At 37.7% G+C, this 18,962-nt stretch overlaps 1 protein-coding gene across 1 annotated transcript in view; it reads right to left on the reverse strand.

Annotated features, from left to right (window-relative positions):
* GRM3 (glutamate metabotropic receptor 3) overlaps positions 1-18,962 on the reverse strand; it is a 235,593-nt gene that overhangs the window by 18,956 nt on the left and 197,675 nt on the right. Inside the window, exon 4 of the mRNA XM_036862769.1 lies at positions 6,387-7,453. Within this exon, the coding sequence (XP_036718664.1) occupies positions 6,387-7,453 (1,067 nt within the window). The remainder of the gene's footprint in view (positions 1-6,386; positions 7,454-18,962) is intronic.

The following is an 18,962-nucleotide window of genomic DNA, read 5'->3' on the forward strand; positions in this document are numbered from 1 at the left end:
GGCTGACCAAACTGTACGGCCACCCAGGCAATAAATAGTGCTTCACTTTATTGCCATTAATGAAGAGGATTCGGGGAGTGGGTCGCAGGCTGAGTAACAGGAAGTAGATTCAGACAGAGCTGCTGAACCTGTACTGAACTTGTTGCTGACTCAGCTCTGGGGGTGGCGTGGATTTCCTCCCTATTCTGATTCAGGTCCTTGGTGGGCAGAAAGTTCTACTCTTTTTTCACATAAAAGTTGCAGGGACAAGCACCTACACTGACCCTGAAAAGAGAAGCCTTCAGAGAAGCAGAGACCAAGTGAGTCATTTGAACTTTGGCTGGCTCCCTTGGGAAATGAGGGAAGAGGGCGACGGGTGCTTGTGAAGGAAGAATGGCAACAGCTTGGCCCTCTTAGGGCTCATCCCTTGCTATAGTCTCTCACGCCAAACTTAGATCCATTCTGAGATGACGAAAGTCTCAGTTTTTTTACAGTGGAACCTGGCTGCAGAAAAGGAGCTTTGGTCCTCTCTGTCAGATTGCCCTGAAACCCGATAATGCTCTGGGAAGCCATAGATGAGGCACTGACTGGTGTTTGGGCTCTTCCTGACCTGGATTGGGTTTAAAATGCTGACAAAAGTGCTGCACCAAAGAATGAGAGGCTGACGCAAGGAAATCTGGACGAATTCTTGCAGTCAGCTGCAGCCCTGGAAAGCTTGCTTAGCCCTTATGCTAAAACCAGGCAAGACGCTAAGAGATGTTATCACGATGAGACAGCAAATGCCCTGGATTAAGATGAACTCCTTGAAAAAAGTCGCTGCTGTCTGTGCAAGTCAGTGGCGAGTGAGCTGAAATACACCAACCACGTGGCCCAGGCAGATAGCTACCCATATCTGGCTCTGGCCTCTGAGTCAAGGGGTCCCCAAAGTTGAAATGAACAGTGACAGTAACGATGATGTTGCCATTCAGTTCAGGGTTTTGGGTGCTCAGAAACATTGGACCTTCGTTCGGTTGAGCCACGCGTAGCTGCCGCATGCTGGAAACACAGAGCAAATGTGCCTTCCTTCCTGGCATGGAGATATCCATGCTGCCTGATTCCTCCCTTACTCTCTCCATCCTGATTGTAGCTGCCTTAAGAAGGAAGGAAGGATAGGAACAATGTCTCCCCATCCCCAAGGGTGGCTGCCACCAGACCCAGTATGCTGGGAAACTCTGGGGAGGGAAGAACTCAAATTTTTATGCTCTGTTGGTTACAGACAACCAAGTCACCATCCTGCCCAGACCTGTTAGGGAGAAGGCAGGGCTGGGAACAGAATGAGGGAAATGAGGAACTTGCCTGAGATACACCTTTAAGGAGGCACCCAAAACTCAGTAATCAAGACAAATAATATTTTATTGCAGTATTTTTAAAAAATAAAAATTCATGCTAAAAGCCTACGATGAACACAATACCAAACTTTTAAATAAGCATAAGGTCGGTAACAGTGCTGGGCTGTGATGTATTCAAAGTGAAGGCAAAAAGAAAAATCAGCGACACTGATCTTATCATGATGACTGCTCATGCAGGTGTTACCGGGCCCACTCTGCACTGCCTAGTGGAAATTGGGACTCGCGGAACCTACACAAATGCTGATGTTCTGGCTACAGTGGTGGCTGCGAGTAATAAAAGTCCTTTGTCTCTGAGTTAGGAGTCTCTTGTCTTCTGTCAGCATCCCCGAAACTGTGGCAGGCTAACCTGTTAGATTGCAGGATGGATTAAAAACCCTTCTCGGTCCTTCACAGGGTCTGTCTCCGTCACTGACATCCTACCCTTGGCTCTGGCCACCATCGTCTCTGACCTATCGCAGTCACCTAACTGCTCTCCGCACCCCTGCTTTTTCCTTTCTGTCATACGTTGTCTTTAGCAGCTTGATTTTTTTTTTTTTCCCTAAAAATGTGAGATCACAAAATATGAGATCATTAAACTGCTCCACTTAAAAAGTATTTCAGTGGTTTCTTTTTCCATAGAAAACAAAATCTAAACTTTTTGCTATGGCCTATAAAGTCCTGTGTGGTCTAGCTGCCCGCCCTCCCAACTGCCTACCTCTCATATAAACTCACTCTTCCGTCTACTCGTTAAACTGTAGCCAGATACACCTTTCTTTTCTAAGGCATTTTTGCCTAGAGGTGTTTGCGCTTGCTGTTTCTTCTGTCTAGCGGGTAGAATTCCCCTGGTTGGCTCCTTCCCATCTTTCGGTAGGGTATTATGAAATAGGCACTAGTAGGGGTGGCAAACAGTTTTTGAAAGAATGAGATGTGATACATTTCTTTTAATCTTCAAAATAGTCAACATGGGAAAATTGAAATTTCTTTGCAAGTACTTAAACCTTGTAAAAATTCTAAAGTCACCTCCAAGTCTGCCTAGGCAAAATGCTTTGCCTGCACCAACCCCAGTAAGAATCCAGCATCTTGATACCTAGAGTACGGTCCTTTGCCTAGCAGCATCTCCATCATCTGGGAGCTTGCTAGAAATCCGGAACCTTGGGCCTCATCCCTTCTTACTGAATCAGAATCTGTAGCAAGATTCCCAGGTGGATGCGCCTTAAAGTTTGGGAAGCACTGCAGTAGCATAACCCCGCCCCCTTCCATCATAGTACTCACCACTGCATGAGTTATCCTGAATTTTCACTTGTTAATTATTTACTCACCATCTCTATCCTCCTCTCATTCCCCACCAGATTGTCAGTTATAAAAGAGGAGGGGCTTGTCTATGTTGATAGCTGTATCCCCAAGGCCCATAATAAATGCTCAGATACTTTTGGAAGACATGAATGAACAAAATACTCAGTAATTACCATTTAAACTTTTTGTGGTAAACTTTCCACCCAAACGTGACCTAGTTTTTCTTTACACCATTTGAACTATGTATTGGATCCCTGATGACTCGGTGTTTGATTCTTATGCTCTCTGGGATGGTTTTGTTGTGATACAGAAGGAGGCAGCCTGGATATTTCTCAAAGATCCTTTGAATTTTTGGATTCTTGCCCAAGTTTTTGCTTGCTCTGTCTTGATGTCTCTTACAGCGTTGACTAGTCTTGCTTGTTCTAGGCTTTACTCCTACAAGTCCATTCTTCATATTAAGGATAGATAAGTGTGTGATATAGTAGGAAAGGCATGGATTTGGATCCAAAAAACTAGTCCTACTATTTTTTAACTGTGCCACCTGGGAAGTTAATTGCCCTCTGAGTCTGTTTACTCATCTTTCTAATGGATAATGAAATTCGCTTTCCAGGGTGCTAATGAGAATATGTGAGCTCATGTATGCAAAGCACTTAGTAGAATAAGGTCTTGGAATTCGGTCAGGAAGACTTAATTCCTTTCTTTCTCTCTTACCTTAATCATGTCACTTTTTGCCCAAGCGAACAACCAACCAAAAGAAAACAAGAAAAATTTAAAAATCACAAGACCTCAAAGCCCTTAAACATTATTTAAATGAATTCCTCTACCTGGTATAATCTGACCAAGCTGCCACAGTTCCCATTAATTTCTCACTAGACTCCCCCTATCTTCCATTTGAGCACGACCGATATTATTGCATTCTTCTTGGTTCATTTCTATTTTGCCTCAAGAATATTCCCTGTAGGCCCTATATACTTTAACTACCTTACTTGCACTTTCCTACCAAGGTACAGGATGAAATCCCACTTCTTTAAGGAGATTCCTGGAAAGACCAAGCTCTTACTGATCCAACTCTGTTTTGAAACAAATAGGCATTTAAGAGTTTATATCAGCAATTTAATTATAAACTATTCTGTGTTAATCTTGAATTCGTTCGTGCTTGCTATTTTTTTCCCAACTGAGATGTAAGCTTTTTGAAGACTGGAATAGTGCTTTATATTTTTTTATAACTCTCAGTGGGTGGCAAAGTACTGAGTCATAAACCTTGTTGACCAATGCCCAAATTCCTGATGCTGGTACTTAGATTATTATTGGGTACTTTTCTAATGCTGCTGATTCTATCCGAGCCACATGGTTTCCCTCCAGGAAATTTTAAATCGCAGTCTAAAATAAGGGTCCTGAGTTCAGATACTTATAGGGCTATGCAGATTCATACATGAAGGTAGCCAGGTGTAAGAATTCAGGGGCTGGTGGGAGTTGTGGGCAACAGGAGTGAGAGTGCTCTGTCTAGAGGCATAAGCGCTACTCAACCAGCTAATTGTGGGTCCACATGTTTTATTTTGTTAAGAGAAGCCAAGACTCTAGATAGTTACATATAATTTCTCAATTTTCTTACTTTGGCAAACATTTCAAAGAATTTCAAAACAGTGCAGGCCAAACTAGAGATATCTGTGACGCAAGAAGAGCATGTGATTCATTAGAGCAGCGATTTTCAATCCTGCCTGCAAATGAGAGTCACTTGGGGAGCTTTGAAAAATCCTGATGCCTAAGCCCCAGATCAGGCCAATTAAATCAGAATATCTGGGGCTGTGCCCCAGGTGTCAATATTTTTTTTTTCAAAGCTACCCAGTTGATTCAATGTGTGGTTGAATATGAAAACCTCTGTGTTGGAGGCTCTGGTCTACTGTCTCATTTCTTTTGTAAATTTAGGATTGGGATTATTTGCAAGGATAAGTGAGACATCAGATGATCTCTGTGGGATTCATTGCCTTAATTAGCATAGCCCTTAAAACACTCAACTCTACAACCACTGCCCCATTTTCCTTGTAACTTCTGCCATGTGGTAAAACTTCTGGTATCTTCAGCTAATTTCATTTAATCATGATATTGCTATCATGTTAAAGGAAAAAGTCATTTTTTTATGTTTTAGGAATAAATGCTAGTTCATTCAATAAAATTAAATTTTATTCTCAGTAGTATTTTTGTTTTATTTTTTCATTAGCTTTTTTGAGAATGAATAGTTTCAAATCATATGTTGAGGATAGAACAAATAACATTGTAACTATTTTGCAGTTCCAATACCCCAAGTCCTGTCTACTAAGGATGGCTTCCTAAGAACTGAAAAGAAAATCCTTACAGATCTATAGGAGGAGGATGTGTATAGAAAGACAAAAGATAGAATTGGGGGCATTAAAATGCATTAACTGTAGTTCTCCATTTAATCCCCACACTAGAAAGGTACAAACTCCTGTGTGCATATAATCTGACCTTTGATTTTGCTGATTTAGTTCTGATGTCTTCTCTTTTGACAGATTTTCAAAAATTTTTATAGGTAGTCTTATAGAAAGCCTGACCATTATCCCAACATTGAATGTATATTCTTTATTTTTCTTGCTGCTCCTTTAATGTGGTCCATAGGTTTCAGTCACAACGTTGTGGATAATTTACTAGACTGGACACATCAAGCTTTGCCAGTCTCTTGATCTCTTGCTTTAAGTAGCTTTGTCTTATTTTTGAGCTGCAATATTCAAGAGCTTGGTAACGTAGGAATTGCTGATAAACAGAAACATTTGAGGACTATTCCAACCTACAGAGGCACTTTATTTTGTGAAATCATGTTGTAACAAGGAAACCATAAGGCCTCTGGAAAACTTAATGACGAATTAAGAAATATAGAGAATAAAAACCAATTGCCTAAGAGGAAAAAATTCTTATACTCACTCATTGGAAGATATGAAAATCAGAATTATAAATGTGAGAGCAACTGATTGATGGTTTCAACAATTTGAGAAATTTTGATGGAATCATATACTGTTTCTTTCAGGAGAGATGGTCATTATATTGAAGCCCAGAAATCTGAACTGAATATTACTGGAGACTATATGAATAATGACTTAATTAGGTTACCGGGATATAGACAGTAAAAGTTTTAACTGATTCAGGGGTTACATATATATACGTCTACAGGAAGTAAGGTTGTAGAAAAAGTATAACAAATATCATATTTTAACTTGTTTTAGAGAAATAATGATGCTTATTTGAAGCTCGAGTGAAAGTTTTTAGATCTTTAAACTGATCCTGGCTTAATGTTGCAACTCTGCTTTAATTTACAGATTGATCTGTGGTAGCCAGGTCCTTTCGTGTCTAATTTAAAGTCTTATTCTCTTGTCATTCACTTTCTAAATTAAATTAAAAGTTTTAAGGGGCGTGTGCATGTGTGTGTGTGTGTGTGTGTGTGCATGTATTATACTTTTCTCCCGCTAGATTATAAATTGCTTGAATGACCATGCCATTTACATTTATCTTCCTCTCTGTGCCTAGCACAACGCTTTCCACATAGCAAGCACTAATTAAATGTTTTAAAACATATTGAATTAATTTCCATATACAATATGGCAGTTCATCATGGCATTTATAATTTAGCTACCTAATTGCTGAGATGAAATAAAAGGAGTCTCTTTTAAATTATACATAACAGAACAGTGGCAGGATACAAGAAGAAGGAAAAGGAGAAACCATTCCGAGACTTACTCTGTAGTCACTTGAAGTCACATAAAATATAGGGAGGAAGGCCAACCAGATGATGCATGTGGTATACATGGTAAAACCAATGAACTTGGCTTCGTTGAAATTTTCTGGGCACTTCCGCGTTTTGAAGGCATACACAGTGCATAAGATGACCAGGACCACATCGTAGGTAAGTGAGAGCAACATGCTGGAATCTTTGACATTGCATTTTAAGATGACTGTTTCCCGCTTCTCTGGAAGGGTGTACCGCCTGGTGCCTGGAACCTCCAGGATGAGCCACACAGACACTACCACAATTTGCACCAGTATCAGACCCAGGCAGATGAAAACCTGAGAACTTGGGCTGATGAATTTTGGCCTCTGAACGCCATTCTTTACCCCATCGAAGACACGGGCAATGCAGTTTGTCTTGGTCAGCAGGGCTGAGTAACAGACAGCGAAGGAGGTCCCCAGCCCTAATCTGCGCAATGCACAGATGACTGGTGACGGCTTGGAAATGAAGAAGAATGTCATGCAGTAGGACAGGCCAACCCCAAACAACAAGATGTAGCAGAGCTCCCGGCCTGATGCTTTGACCAAGGGTGTGTTGTTGTGCTTGATAAAGACAGTCACAACCATGCATGTACACATAAAACCCAGGCAGGCAATGGTGACTGGACCAACAGCCCAGGCATCTTGCCACTTGATGTAGTCCTCAGGAAGGTCAAAGCAGCCAGATAGGTCTGCAGTGGGCCACTGCCCAAGGCCGCAATCCATACAGGTAAACTCATCAGCCAGGTATTCGTAGGGCTCACAGGGGATGCAAATCCAGCAGCAGACATCCCCTGGTTGCATATTCTTCATTTCATTGGGTGCACAGGGGTCGCTGCACTGGGAAGTGGGGATTGAGTTCCGGGACCAGTGGATAGAGTCGACATCTACTGATAAGGTTTCTGCCCAATGACCAACCTTCAAGTAGGAATACTTGTCGCCCACGTACTGGAAGTTGAACACGTTGTAACGTCCCATTCCGTCTCCAAAAGTGTCAAATTTGACAATGCTATCTGCACCTTTATTTGGGTTGAATGGAGCTGTGACATGTAAAGTAAAAGAAAAGAAAAAAAAGAACACTGTTTAGGTGTCTTAAGTGTGATCAGTCAATGACTTTTATCATACACTTAGCAAAACTGAAATAACAGGGAACAGGGATTCCAAGGCTGAGATAATTTATCAATTACCATTGAATTTACATATTAAAAACTACTGGAGTCTTCAAGCATTCATAAATTCATTCACTTAACATTCCTGAGTGCCTCCTGTGTGCCAAGTGCCAGTGATAATCATGAGTACAATACAGTGTCTGCCTTCAAAGGAGCTGATTATTTAACAGGGGAACCGGTGAACATGTAGTCATATTTTATGTGGTATATAAATATTCATTTCTTGAAAGATTCCACAATAGGAATTGGACAAACTTCGAATCTCATCTCTATTACGTATTTCTATATTTATATATAGAAATTAAATATTTTCATGAACCTATATAATTAAAAGGAGGAATTTTTCTCCTTCAAATCAAGAAAAAATTTTTCTTTATAAATGGATGGTATGTTTCTTTTAAACAGTTTAGATAATTCAGAAGGAAAGAAAAAAAGAAAGAACACTCATCCATAATCCTTCAACTGTAGTATTTTCATGTTTTGGAGGCTATTCATTCTGACTACATATTTGCATGTGTCTGTGTATAGCATACTCCTATCCACATATATACAGCCTGAATATTCTGAAGGCACCTACAGTAGAAGCTAGGTAATTGCTTTAAAGTTTGTTCCTAACTGTACAGGATCGGTAGCCCTCAACCCTGTCCCTTTCTTATAGCCAGTGCCTAAGAGCAGCGCCTCTCTAAGCATCTCTGGTTCCTCTCTCCTCTCTTCCAGCTGCTGCTCATCATGTCTCTCTTGCCAACATCAGCTGCCATTCTGTTCACCATTTTTATGCCGCCTTCTCTGGTCTACTCTGTGCCTACTATTTCACACTGCCGACCTTTACTCTTTCCTTAAATGTAGAAGAATGAGGCTGATGTCTCTGATGCATAGACAAACTTTATTAGTCAGGGTAGGCTTGCCTCTGTTGGAAAATAGACCCCAAATTGTTTAAGGGCTCAAACACAATGGAAGTTTATTTCTCCCTTGTGCAGTAGGCTAAGGTCTTGGTCAGTGGCTATCTCTCCTCCACACAGTGATTCAGGAACCCAGGTTCCTTCCATCTTGAAGCTGTACCAATTCCTAGGGCCTCCTCATCGGCATCCATGCAGTGGAAGGAGAAAAAGAGTATGAATTAGGTACACCTGCTTCCTAAAAGTATAAACCTGGAAGTGGCACGTGCTTTTATTCACATTTATTGACTAGAAATTAGTTACTGGGTCACACCCAACTTCGAGAGCGGCTGGGAAATGTGGCTTAGCTGATGTGCCCAACTACAGCTATGGATGAGAAAGGGGAATTTGGAGGACACTGCAGTCTCTTACTCTGCAGGTCTTTGCTGTCTTTACTGCCTCCTCCCTGAGCTCCGTTCTGTCTTCTCTGGGGCTCATGTTGTTCCAGCCAGCGGGAAACAGCTTACTCTTCTTGGGTCTAGATATTTTATGGAGGAAAGGGTCCCTCAATGAGTTGCTTGGGTCCTTGGTGAAAGAAAACCTCACATTTCACCTAATAGCTCTTGCCTACGTAGGATGCATAGATGCCCCTAGAGTGTCAGGCTTGGTGTTTCCAGTAATGTGTTGTACCATATATAAAGTCTGTTAGCAAATGTAATTGAATATGCCACATTTATTCCTCACTTATTATGATTTATTTTCTTTTAGTGATCTTGTTATCTCACTTACATTTGACTTTCCTAAACTTCACCTAGCTTTCTGCCACATTCTTCAAACCCATCACCTATGTCTGTGTGTGTCTGTACTGCAGTTGGGGATTGGCTTCAAGTTCATAGCGAGACACACTGTAGTCGTAGATGAGGGCATGATTTTGGATTTAGATGGACTATGCGTGATTCTCATCTCTGCCTTTTAATAGTTGTATGTCCTTAGGCAAGTTAACATTTCTGACTCTGTTTCCTAATCAACAAATTATAATATAAATACAAATTATAAATAAATGTAAAAATGCTAAATAAATTGATCATTTTCTACTGGTTTATAACATTTGCCAGATATTAAATTGTGGGATAATTCCTTTCTCTGTTATTTGTTGTTTCTCTTGATCTCTTTCCACAGCAGTATGATCTTTTTTGCAACTACTACAGCTTTAGACTATGTTTTAATATGTTAGAACAAATGAACATAGGAGTTGAAATATTATTGCTATATTTTCAGGAGTAGGAATCAATATCACAATTCTTAGATCACATAAAGCTAAATTTATTTAGTCCATGCTTAGAAAAATTTCATTAAAAATTTTAGAGACTCCTTTCACATGTTACAAATAAATAAAATGTTGAATATTATAACATAGTTTACATCAAGTATAAGAACCTCAGATGTGTTATTAATTTTTTTATTCTCAACTACACAGTCAATCTCCACCAGTGTTCAGTGGATGTTATTAGGTCATTCTGGAAAAGATTTGTAAAATAAATATGTTTTATAGCTTTAAATATTTCACTATTTGCACAGCTATTCTTGAATGTAAAGTTTCTTAAAAATAACATATTTGAAAGGTGAGAAAACTGGTTGTTTTGTGTAATCTGAGCCGGAGAGGGTTATTGATAAGATTGTTGGCATGTGAGCTAATAATATAAACACTAAAGATGTAAAACATTCCTTTTATAAATCTTTTTCAGAAATCATCTGATATCATTAACTGAATATTGGAACAGACTGGTGGCCTAGTTGAGAATAACAAAACTAATAACACATCTAGGGTCTTAACACTTGATGTAAAATGTTTTAAAATAGTCAACATTTTCCTTATTTGTAACATGTAAAAGGAATACCTGAAATTTTTAATGCCTCTTTTCTAAGCATAGAATAAACAAACTTAGCTTGATGTAACATAAGAATTCTGTTATTGATTCCTACTCATGAAAATCTGGTAATAATATTTCAATTCCCATTTTTTTCTTAATCGTTTGAATATACAGAGTGTTGTTAGGTTTTTTAAAGAGCCTAAATGAGTACTTTAGCTCTGGCTTTTACAAAATATAGGCACTTTTTAAAAATTGGAGTACAATTGCTTTACAATGTTGTGTTAGTTTCTGTTGTACAAAGAAGTGAATCAGCTATATGTATACATATATCCCCTCCTCTTGGACCTCCCTCCCCCCACCTCCTTCCCACCCATCTACGTCATCACAGAGCACAGAGCTGAGCTCCCTGTGCTATACAGCAGGTTCCCATTAACTATCTATTGTACACATGGCAGTGTATATATGTTAATCCTAATCTCCCAATTCATCCCACTCTCCCCTTCCCCTCCTGTGTCCACTCTTCCGTTCTCTATGTCTGCGTCTCTGTTCCTGCCCTGCAAATAGGTTCATCTGTACCATTTTTCTAGATTCCACATATATGCATCAATAAACGTTTGATTTTCTCTTTCTGACTTCACTCTGTATAACAGACTCTAGGTCCATCCACATCTCTACAAATGACCCAATACCCTGAGAAAACCATAATTCAAAAAGACACATGTACCCCAATGTTCATTGCAGCACTATTCACAATAGCCAGGATGTGGAAGCAAACTAATGCCCATTGACAGATGAATGGATAAAGAAGATGTGGTACATATATACAATGGAATATTACTCAGCCATAGAAAGGAATGAAATTGGGTCATTTATAGCCACTATTTTTCATTAGGCTATTTTTTAAAAATTTTTTTGAATTTTACTTTATTTATTTTTCATACAGCAAGTTCTTATTAGTTATCCATTTTATACATATTAGTGTATACATGTCAATCCCAGTCGCCCAATTCATCACACCACCACCCCACACCCACCGCCAATTTTCCCCCTTGGTGTCCATACGTTTGTTCTCTACATCTGTGTCTCAATTTCTGCCCTGCAGACTGGGTCATCTGTACCATTTTTCTATGTTCCACATATATGCATTAATATACAATATTTGTTTTTCTCTTTCTGATTTACTTCACTCTGTATGACAGTCTCTAGATCCATCCACGTCTCTACAAGTGACCCAATTTCGTTCCTTTTTATGGCTAATATTCCATTGTATATATGTACCACATCTTCTTTATCCATTCGTCTGTCAGTGGGCATTTAGGTTGCTTCCACGACCTGGCTATTGTAAATAGTGCTGCAATGAACATTGGGGTGCATGTATCTTTTTGAATTATGGTTTTCTCTGGGTATATGCCCAGTAGTGGGATTGCTGGATCATATGGTAATTCTATTTTTAGTTTTTTAAGGAACCTCCATACTGTTCTCCATACTGGCTGTATCAATTTACATTCCCACCAACAGTGCAAGGGGGTTCCCTTTTCTCCACACCCTCTCCAGCATTTGTTGTTTGTAGATTTTCTGATGATGCCCATTCTAACTGGTGTGAGGTGATACCTCATTGTAGTTTTGATTTGCATTTCTCTAATAATTAGTGATGTTGAGCAGCTTTTCATGTGCTTCTTGGCCATGTGTAGGTCTTGTTTGGAGAAATGTCTGTTTAGGTCTTCTGCCCATTTTTGGATTGGGTTGTTTGTTTTTTTAATATTGAGCAGCATGAGCTGTTTATATATTTTGGAGATTAATCCTTTGTCCATTGATTCATTTGCAAACATTTTCTCCCATTCTGAGGGTTGTCTTTTCCTCTTGTTTACAGTTTCCTTTGCTGTACAAAAGCTTTTAACTTTCATTAGGTCCCATTTGTTTATTTTTGTTTTTATTTCCATTACTCTAGGAGGTGGATCAAAAAAGATCTTGCTGTGATTCATGTCAAAGAGTGTTCTTCCTATGTTTTCCTCTAAGAGTTTTATAGTGTCTGGTCTTACATTTAGGTCTCTAATCTATTTTGAGTTTATTTTTGTGTATGGTGTTAGGGAGTGTTCTAATTTCATTCTTTTACATGTAACTGTCCAGTTTTCCCAGCACCACTTATTGAAGAGACTGTCTTTTCTCCATTGTATATCCTTGCCTCCTTTGTCATTGATTAGTTGACCATAGGTGTGTGGGTTTATCTCTGGGCTTTCTATCCTGTTCCATTGATCTATATTTCTGTTTTTGTGCCAGTACCATATTATCTTGATTACTGTAGCTTTGTAGTATAGTCTGAAGTCAGGGAGTCTGATTCCTCCAGCTCCGTTTTTCTTTCTCAAGACTGCTTTGGCTATTCGGGGTCTTTTGTGTCTCCATACAAATTTTAAGATTTTTTGTTCTAGTTCCTTAAAAAATGCTATTGGTAATTTGATAGGGATTGCATTGAATCTGTAGATTGCTTTGGGTAGTATAGTCATTTTCACAATATTGATTCTTCCAATCCAAGAACATGGTATATCTCTCCATCTGTTTGTATCATCGTTAATTTCTTTCATCAGTGTCTTATAGTTTTCTGCATACCGGTCTTTTGTCTCCCTAGGTAGGTTTATTCCTAGGTATTTTATTCTTTTTGTTGCAGTGGTAAATGGGAGTATTTCCTTAATTTCTCTTTCAGATTTTTCATCATTAGTGTATAGTAATGCAAGAGATTTCTGTGCATTTATTTGTATCCCGCAACTTTACCAAATTCATGGATTAGCTCTAGTAGTTTTCTGGTGGCATTTTTAGGATTCTCTATGTATAGTATCATGTCATCTGCAAACAGTGACACTTTTACTTCTTCTTTTCCAATTTGTATTCCTTTTATTTCTTTTTCTTCTCTGATTGCCGTGGCTAGGACTTCCAAAACTATGTTGAATAATAGTGGTGAGAGTGGACATCCTTCTCTTGTTCCTGATCTTAGAGGAAATGCTTTCAGTTTTTCACCATTGAGAATGATGTTTTCTGTGGGTTTGTCGTATATGGCCTTTATTATTTTGAGGTGGTTTCCCTCTATGCCCACTTTCTGGAGAGTTTTTATCATAAGTGGGTGTTGAATTTTGTCAAAAGCTTTTTCTGCATCTATTGAGGTGATCATATGGTTTTTCTTCTTCAATTTGTTAATATGGTGTATCACATTGATTGATTTGCATGTAGTGAAGAATCCTTGCATCCCTGTGATAAATCCCACTTGATCATGGTGTATGATTCTTTTAATGTGTTGTTGGATCCTGTTTGCTAGTATTTTGTTGAGGATTTTGGCATCTATATTCATCAGTGATATTGGTCCATAATTTTCTTTTTTTGTAGTATCTTTGTCTGGTTTTGGTATCAGGATGATGGTGGCCTCATAGAATGAGTTTGGGAGTGTTCCTTCCTCTGCAATTTTTTGGAAGAGTTTGAAAAGGATGGGTGTTAGCTCTTCTCTAAATGTTTGATAGAATTCACCTGTGAAGCCATCTGGTCCTGGACTTTTGTTTGTTGGAAGATTTTTAATCACAGTTTCAATTTCATTACTTCTGATTGGTCTGTTCATATTTTCTATTTCTTCCTGGTTCAGTTTAAGAAGGTTATACCTTTTAAAGAATTTGTCCATTTCTTCCAGGTTGTCCATTTTATTGGCATAGAGTTGCTTGTAGTAGTCTCTTAAGATGCTTTGTATTTCTGTGGTGTCTGTTGTAACTTCTCCTTTTCCATTTCTAATTTTGTTGATTTGAGTCCTCTCCCTCTTTTTCTTGATGAGTCTGGCTAATGGTTTATCAATTTTGTTTATCTTCTCAAAGAACCAGCTTTTAGTTTTATTGATCTTTGCTATTGTTTTCTTTGTTTCTATTTCATTTATTTCTGCTCTGATCTTTATGATTTCTTTCCTTCTGCTAACTTTGGGTTTTGTTTGTTCTTCTTTCTCTAGTTCCTTTAGGTATAAGGTTAGATTGTTTATTTGAGATTTTTCTTGTTTCTTGAGGTAGGCTTGTATTGCTATAAACATGTCTCTTAGAACTGCTTTTGCTGCATCCCATAGGTTTTGGATCGTCGTGTTTTCATTGTCATTTGTCTGTAGGTATTTTTTGATTTCCTCTTTGATTTCTTCAGTGATCTCTTGATTATTTAGTAACATATTGTTTAGCCTCCATGTGTTTGTGTTTTTTACGTTTTCTTCCCTGTAATTGATTTCTAATCTCATAGTGTTTTGGTCAGAAAAGATGCTTGAAATGATTTCAGTTTTCTTAAATTTACTGAGGCTGGATTTGTGACCCAAGGTGTGATCTATCCTGGAGAATGTTCCATGTGCACTTGAGAAGAAAGTGTAATCTGCTGTTTTTGGATGGAATGTTCTATAAATATCAATTAAATCTATCTGGTCTATTGTGTCATTTATAGCTGTGTTTCCTTATTAATTTTCTGTTTGGATGATCTGTCCATTAGTGTAAGTGAGGTGTTAAAGTCCCCCACTATTACTGTGCTACTGTCAATTTCCTCTTTTATAGCTGTTAGCAGTTGCCTTATGTATTGAGGTGCTCCTATGTTGGGTGCATATATATTTATAGTTGTTATATCTTCTTCTTGGATTGATCCCTTGATCATTCTGTAGTGTCCTTCCTTGTCTCCTGTAGCATTCTTTATTTTAAAGTCTATTTTATCTGATATGAATATTTCTACTCCAGCTTTCTTTTGATTTCCATTTGCATGGAATATCTTTTTTTCATCCCCTCACTTTTAGTCTGTATGTGTCCCTGGGTCTGAAGTGGGTCTCTTGTAGACAGCATATATATGGGTCTTGTTTTTGTACCCATGCAGCGAACCTGTGTCTTTTTGTTGGAGCATTTAATCCATTCACATTTAAGGTAATTATCAATATGTATGTTCAGTTACCATTTTCTGAACAGTTTTGGGTTTGTTTTTGTAGATCCTTTTCTCCTCTTGTGTTTCCCACTTAGAGAAGTTCCTTTAGCATTTTTTGTATAGCTGGTTTGGTGGTGCTGCATTCTCTTAGCTTTTGCTTGTCTGTAAAGCTTTTGATTTCTCCATCGAATCTGAATGAGATCCTTGCTGGGTAGAGTAATCTTGGTTGTAGGTTCTGCCCTTTCATCACTTTAACTATATCATGCCACTCCCTTCTGGCTTGTAGAGTTTCTGCTGAGAAATCAGCTGTTAACCTTATGGGAGTTCCCTTGTATGTTATTTGTCATTTTTCCCCTGTTGCTTTCAATAATTTTTCTTTGTCTTTAATTTTTGCCCATTTGATTACTATGTGTCTCAGCGTGTTTTTCCTTGGGTTTATCCTGTATGGGACTCTCTGCACTTCCTGGACTTGGGTGGCTATTTCCTTTCCCACGTTAGGGAAGTTTTCGACTATAATCTCTTCAGATATTTTCTCGGGTCTTTTCTCTCTCTCTTCTCCTTCTGGAACCCCTATAATGTGAATGTTGTTGCATTTAATGTTGTCCCAGAGATCTCTTAAGTTGTCTTCATTTCTTTTCATTCTTTTTTCTTTATTCTGTTCTGTGGCAGTGAATTCCACCATTCTGTCTTCCAGGTCACTTATCCCTTCTTTTGCCTCAGTTATTCTGCTATTGATTCCTTCTAGTGTAGTTTTCATTTCAGTTATTGTATTGTTCATCTCTGTTTGTTTGTTCTTTAATTCTTTTAGATCTTTGTTAATAATTTCTTGCATCTTCTCGATCTTTGCCTTCATTCTTTTTCCAAGGTCCTGGATCATCTTCACTATCATTATTCTGAATTCTTTTTCTGGAAGGCTGCCTATCTCCACTTCATTTAGTTGTTTTTCTGGGGTTTTATCTTGTTCCTTCATCTGGTACATAGCCCTCTGCCTTTTCATTTTTCTGTCTTTCTGTGAATCTGGTTTTGTTCCACAGGCTGCAGGATTGTAGTTCTTCTTGCTTCTGCTGTCTGCCCTCTGGTGGATGAGGCTATCTAAGAGGCTTGTGCAAGTTTCCTGATGGGAGGGACTGGTGGTGGGTAGAGCTGGCTGTTGCTCTGTAGGCTATTTTAAATCAGTGGGGGCAGAATATAGGTAGACTTTCATCAGTTTTTTTTCCTTCCTACCTTTTTTTTTGTTGTTGTTAGTGGCAATTTTATTTTATTTTATTTTTTATTTTTAGGTTTTAATTTTTTGTTTTCATACAATTTTTACATGTTACTTTCCAGTTAGTTATTACAAATATTGGCTATATTCCCTGTGTTGTACAACACATCCTTAAGTCTGTCTTATACCCAATAGTATGTACCTCCCACACCCCACCCCTATTTTGCCCCTCCCCCCTTGGTAACCACTAGTTTGTTCTCTCTGTGAGTCTGCTTCTTTTATGTTATATTCACTAGTTTGCTGTATTTTTTAAGATTTCACATATAAGTGATATCATACAGTATTTGTCTTTCTCTGTCTGACTTATTTCATTTAGTGTAATGCCCTCCAAGTGCATACATGTTGCTACAAATGGCAAAATTTCATTCTTTTTTATGGCTGACTAGTATTCCATTGTATATATATATACCACAGCTTCTTTATCCATTCATCTGTTGATGGACACTTAGGTTGTTTATGTCTTTGCTATTGTAAATAATGCTGCTATGAACATTGGGGCTCAAATTAGTGTTTTAGGTTTTGTTGGATATATACCCAGGAGTGGGATTGCTAGGTCAACTACTTTCTGACCTTTTTATTTTGAAAAATTTCAAACCTACAGTAATGATGAAAGAAAAGTATAATGCACATGATTGCATTGGAATCACCTAGAATTAACGAATCATGAACGTTTTGTCACATTGTGCAATTCTTGCACATATGTACCAGGAACATGTAAATGAATGTTGGTAGTACTGTATATAAGTGAAAAAAAAAAACTGGAATCAACACCAGTTTCCAACAGCAATCACAAATTATTTTGTGGATTATTAACAATATTATATTGTTGTGAAATTAAACTAACAACAGATAAATGTATTTTAAAAGCAATAATGTGTGAAAAGACAATGTAACTCCACTTTCATAAAGTTCTAAGATAAAGAACACTAAGTTGTAAGATAAACACACCTAAACATATCATTTGGGAATACATACAGAAGTGATAAATGAATGGTAGTGAATAAACTAAATGAATGATAATGACAAAATTCAGGATAGTGCATATGGGATGGAGTGGTGGTATGCAAAGGATGGGATAAGGAAGAGCACAAAGTTGGATACCAATTTATTATATTCTGTTTCTTGTTTGGATGGGGTGTTTTTCATGGATGATTATTTTATTGTTGTGCTTCATAAATTGCCCTGAGTTAAGTATATTCTTTGTATGGTTTAGCATTTCATAATAAAAATATTTAAAAATTAAAATTTGAGGATATACTATTCCAAACACAAATAAAATATATTAATTAATATTGTCATTTTAGGGGACTAATGCTGCAAGATTTATTTCTCCTGACTCTCCCATGTGGGGACTGGGAATGTAGTAATGATCAATTGCTTCTGTTGATACAATGAATTCCTAAGAGATTTGCTAAGATATATTGGAAAAAATAGTTTATATATACAAATTATAATCAGAAAGAAAACATTCCACTTAAATGGCATCAAAAACAAACAAAAAAACCCTCAGGATAAATTTAACAAAATAAGTGAAAGACCTGTGTGAACACTAATGCTGGAATCAGTGAAAAGACATACCATGTTCTTGGATAGTATTTGATTCTCTCTTAGTTGATTTTAATAATAATAATGATGATAGTAATAATATATAAATAATAAATTTCAATAAAAATTCCAACTTTTTGTAAAAACAAAAAAAGTTGACCTCAAAGTTCATATGGAAAAATAATTCATTAAGAATAGCTAGGAAAAAGTAGAGCAGTGAGGGAGCATTAGCACTACCAGATATTAATACATATTATAATGCCTCGATCATTAAAACAGTGTGGTCCTGACTCATGAATGCATGGAAATGAACCAGTGGAGTTGTATGAGATATCCATAAATAGACCTAGTTTACCTGAAGACAAGGAATACTATACAGCTCTGAAGAGAAATGAGGAAGTGTTCTATGTTGCACATATTTTGAAGGTATAAAAAAATCTAAAAGTCACACGATTATCTGTAAAACAAAGTATAATACAGTTAATTTAACATTTAATATGCTATCTTTTATGTAAATGGAGAAAACAGAAGAATCTACTGTTTTTTCTCTTCTATGCATAAAGGAACTCTGGAAGGATGCCCAGGGATAGTGGTTATCAATGGCAAGAGATGCGAAGCGAGCAGATGCATGGCAAAGATGGGAGGGAAATTTTTACCAAATTCTTTTATATATTTTTTGCGTTTTGAAGCATATGATTTTATTAACTATTCAAAATAAAATAATAATAAAGGAGAACATACATTTACAGTCAAGGATCACCAATATTTGAGTAAACTTCCAACCTGAAAGAGAAAGACTGAAACAGTCAGAAAAGGAAACTTGGATAGAATAGAGGCAGTGAAGGGAGCAAAAGACGAAAGCTTTAAAACAATAATGAGCTCAGAGAGATAAGAAAAGATGCTGCGTGTATGAGATAGGT

This window comes from Balaenoptera musculus, chromosome 9, assembly GCF_009873245.2.
Source record: "Balaenoptera musculus isolate JJ_BM4_2016_0621 chromosome 9, mBalMus1.pri.v3, whole genome shotgun sequence".
Taxonomy (NCBI): Eukaryota; Metazoa; Chordata; class Mammalia; order Artiodactyla; family Balaenopteridae; genus Balaenoptera; species Balaenoptera musculus.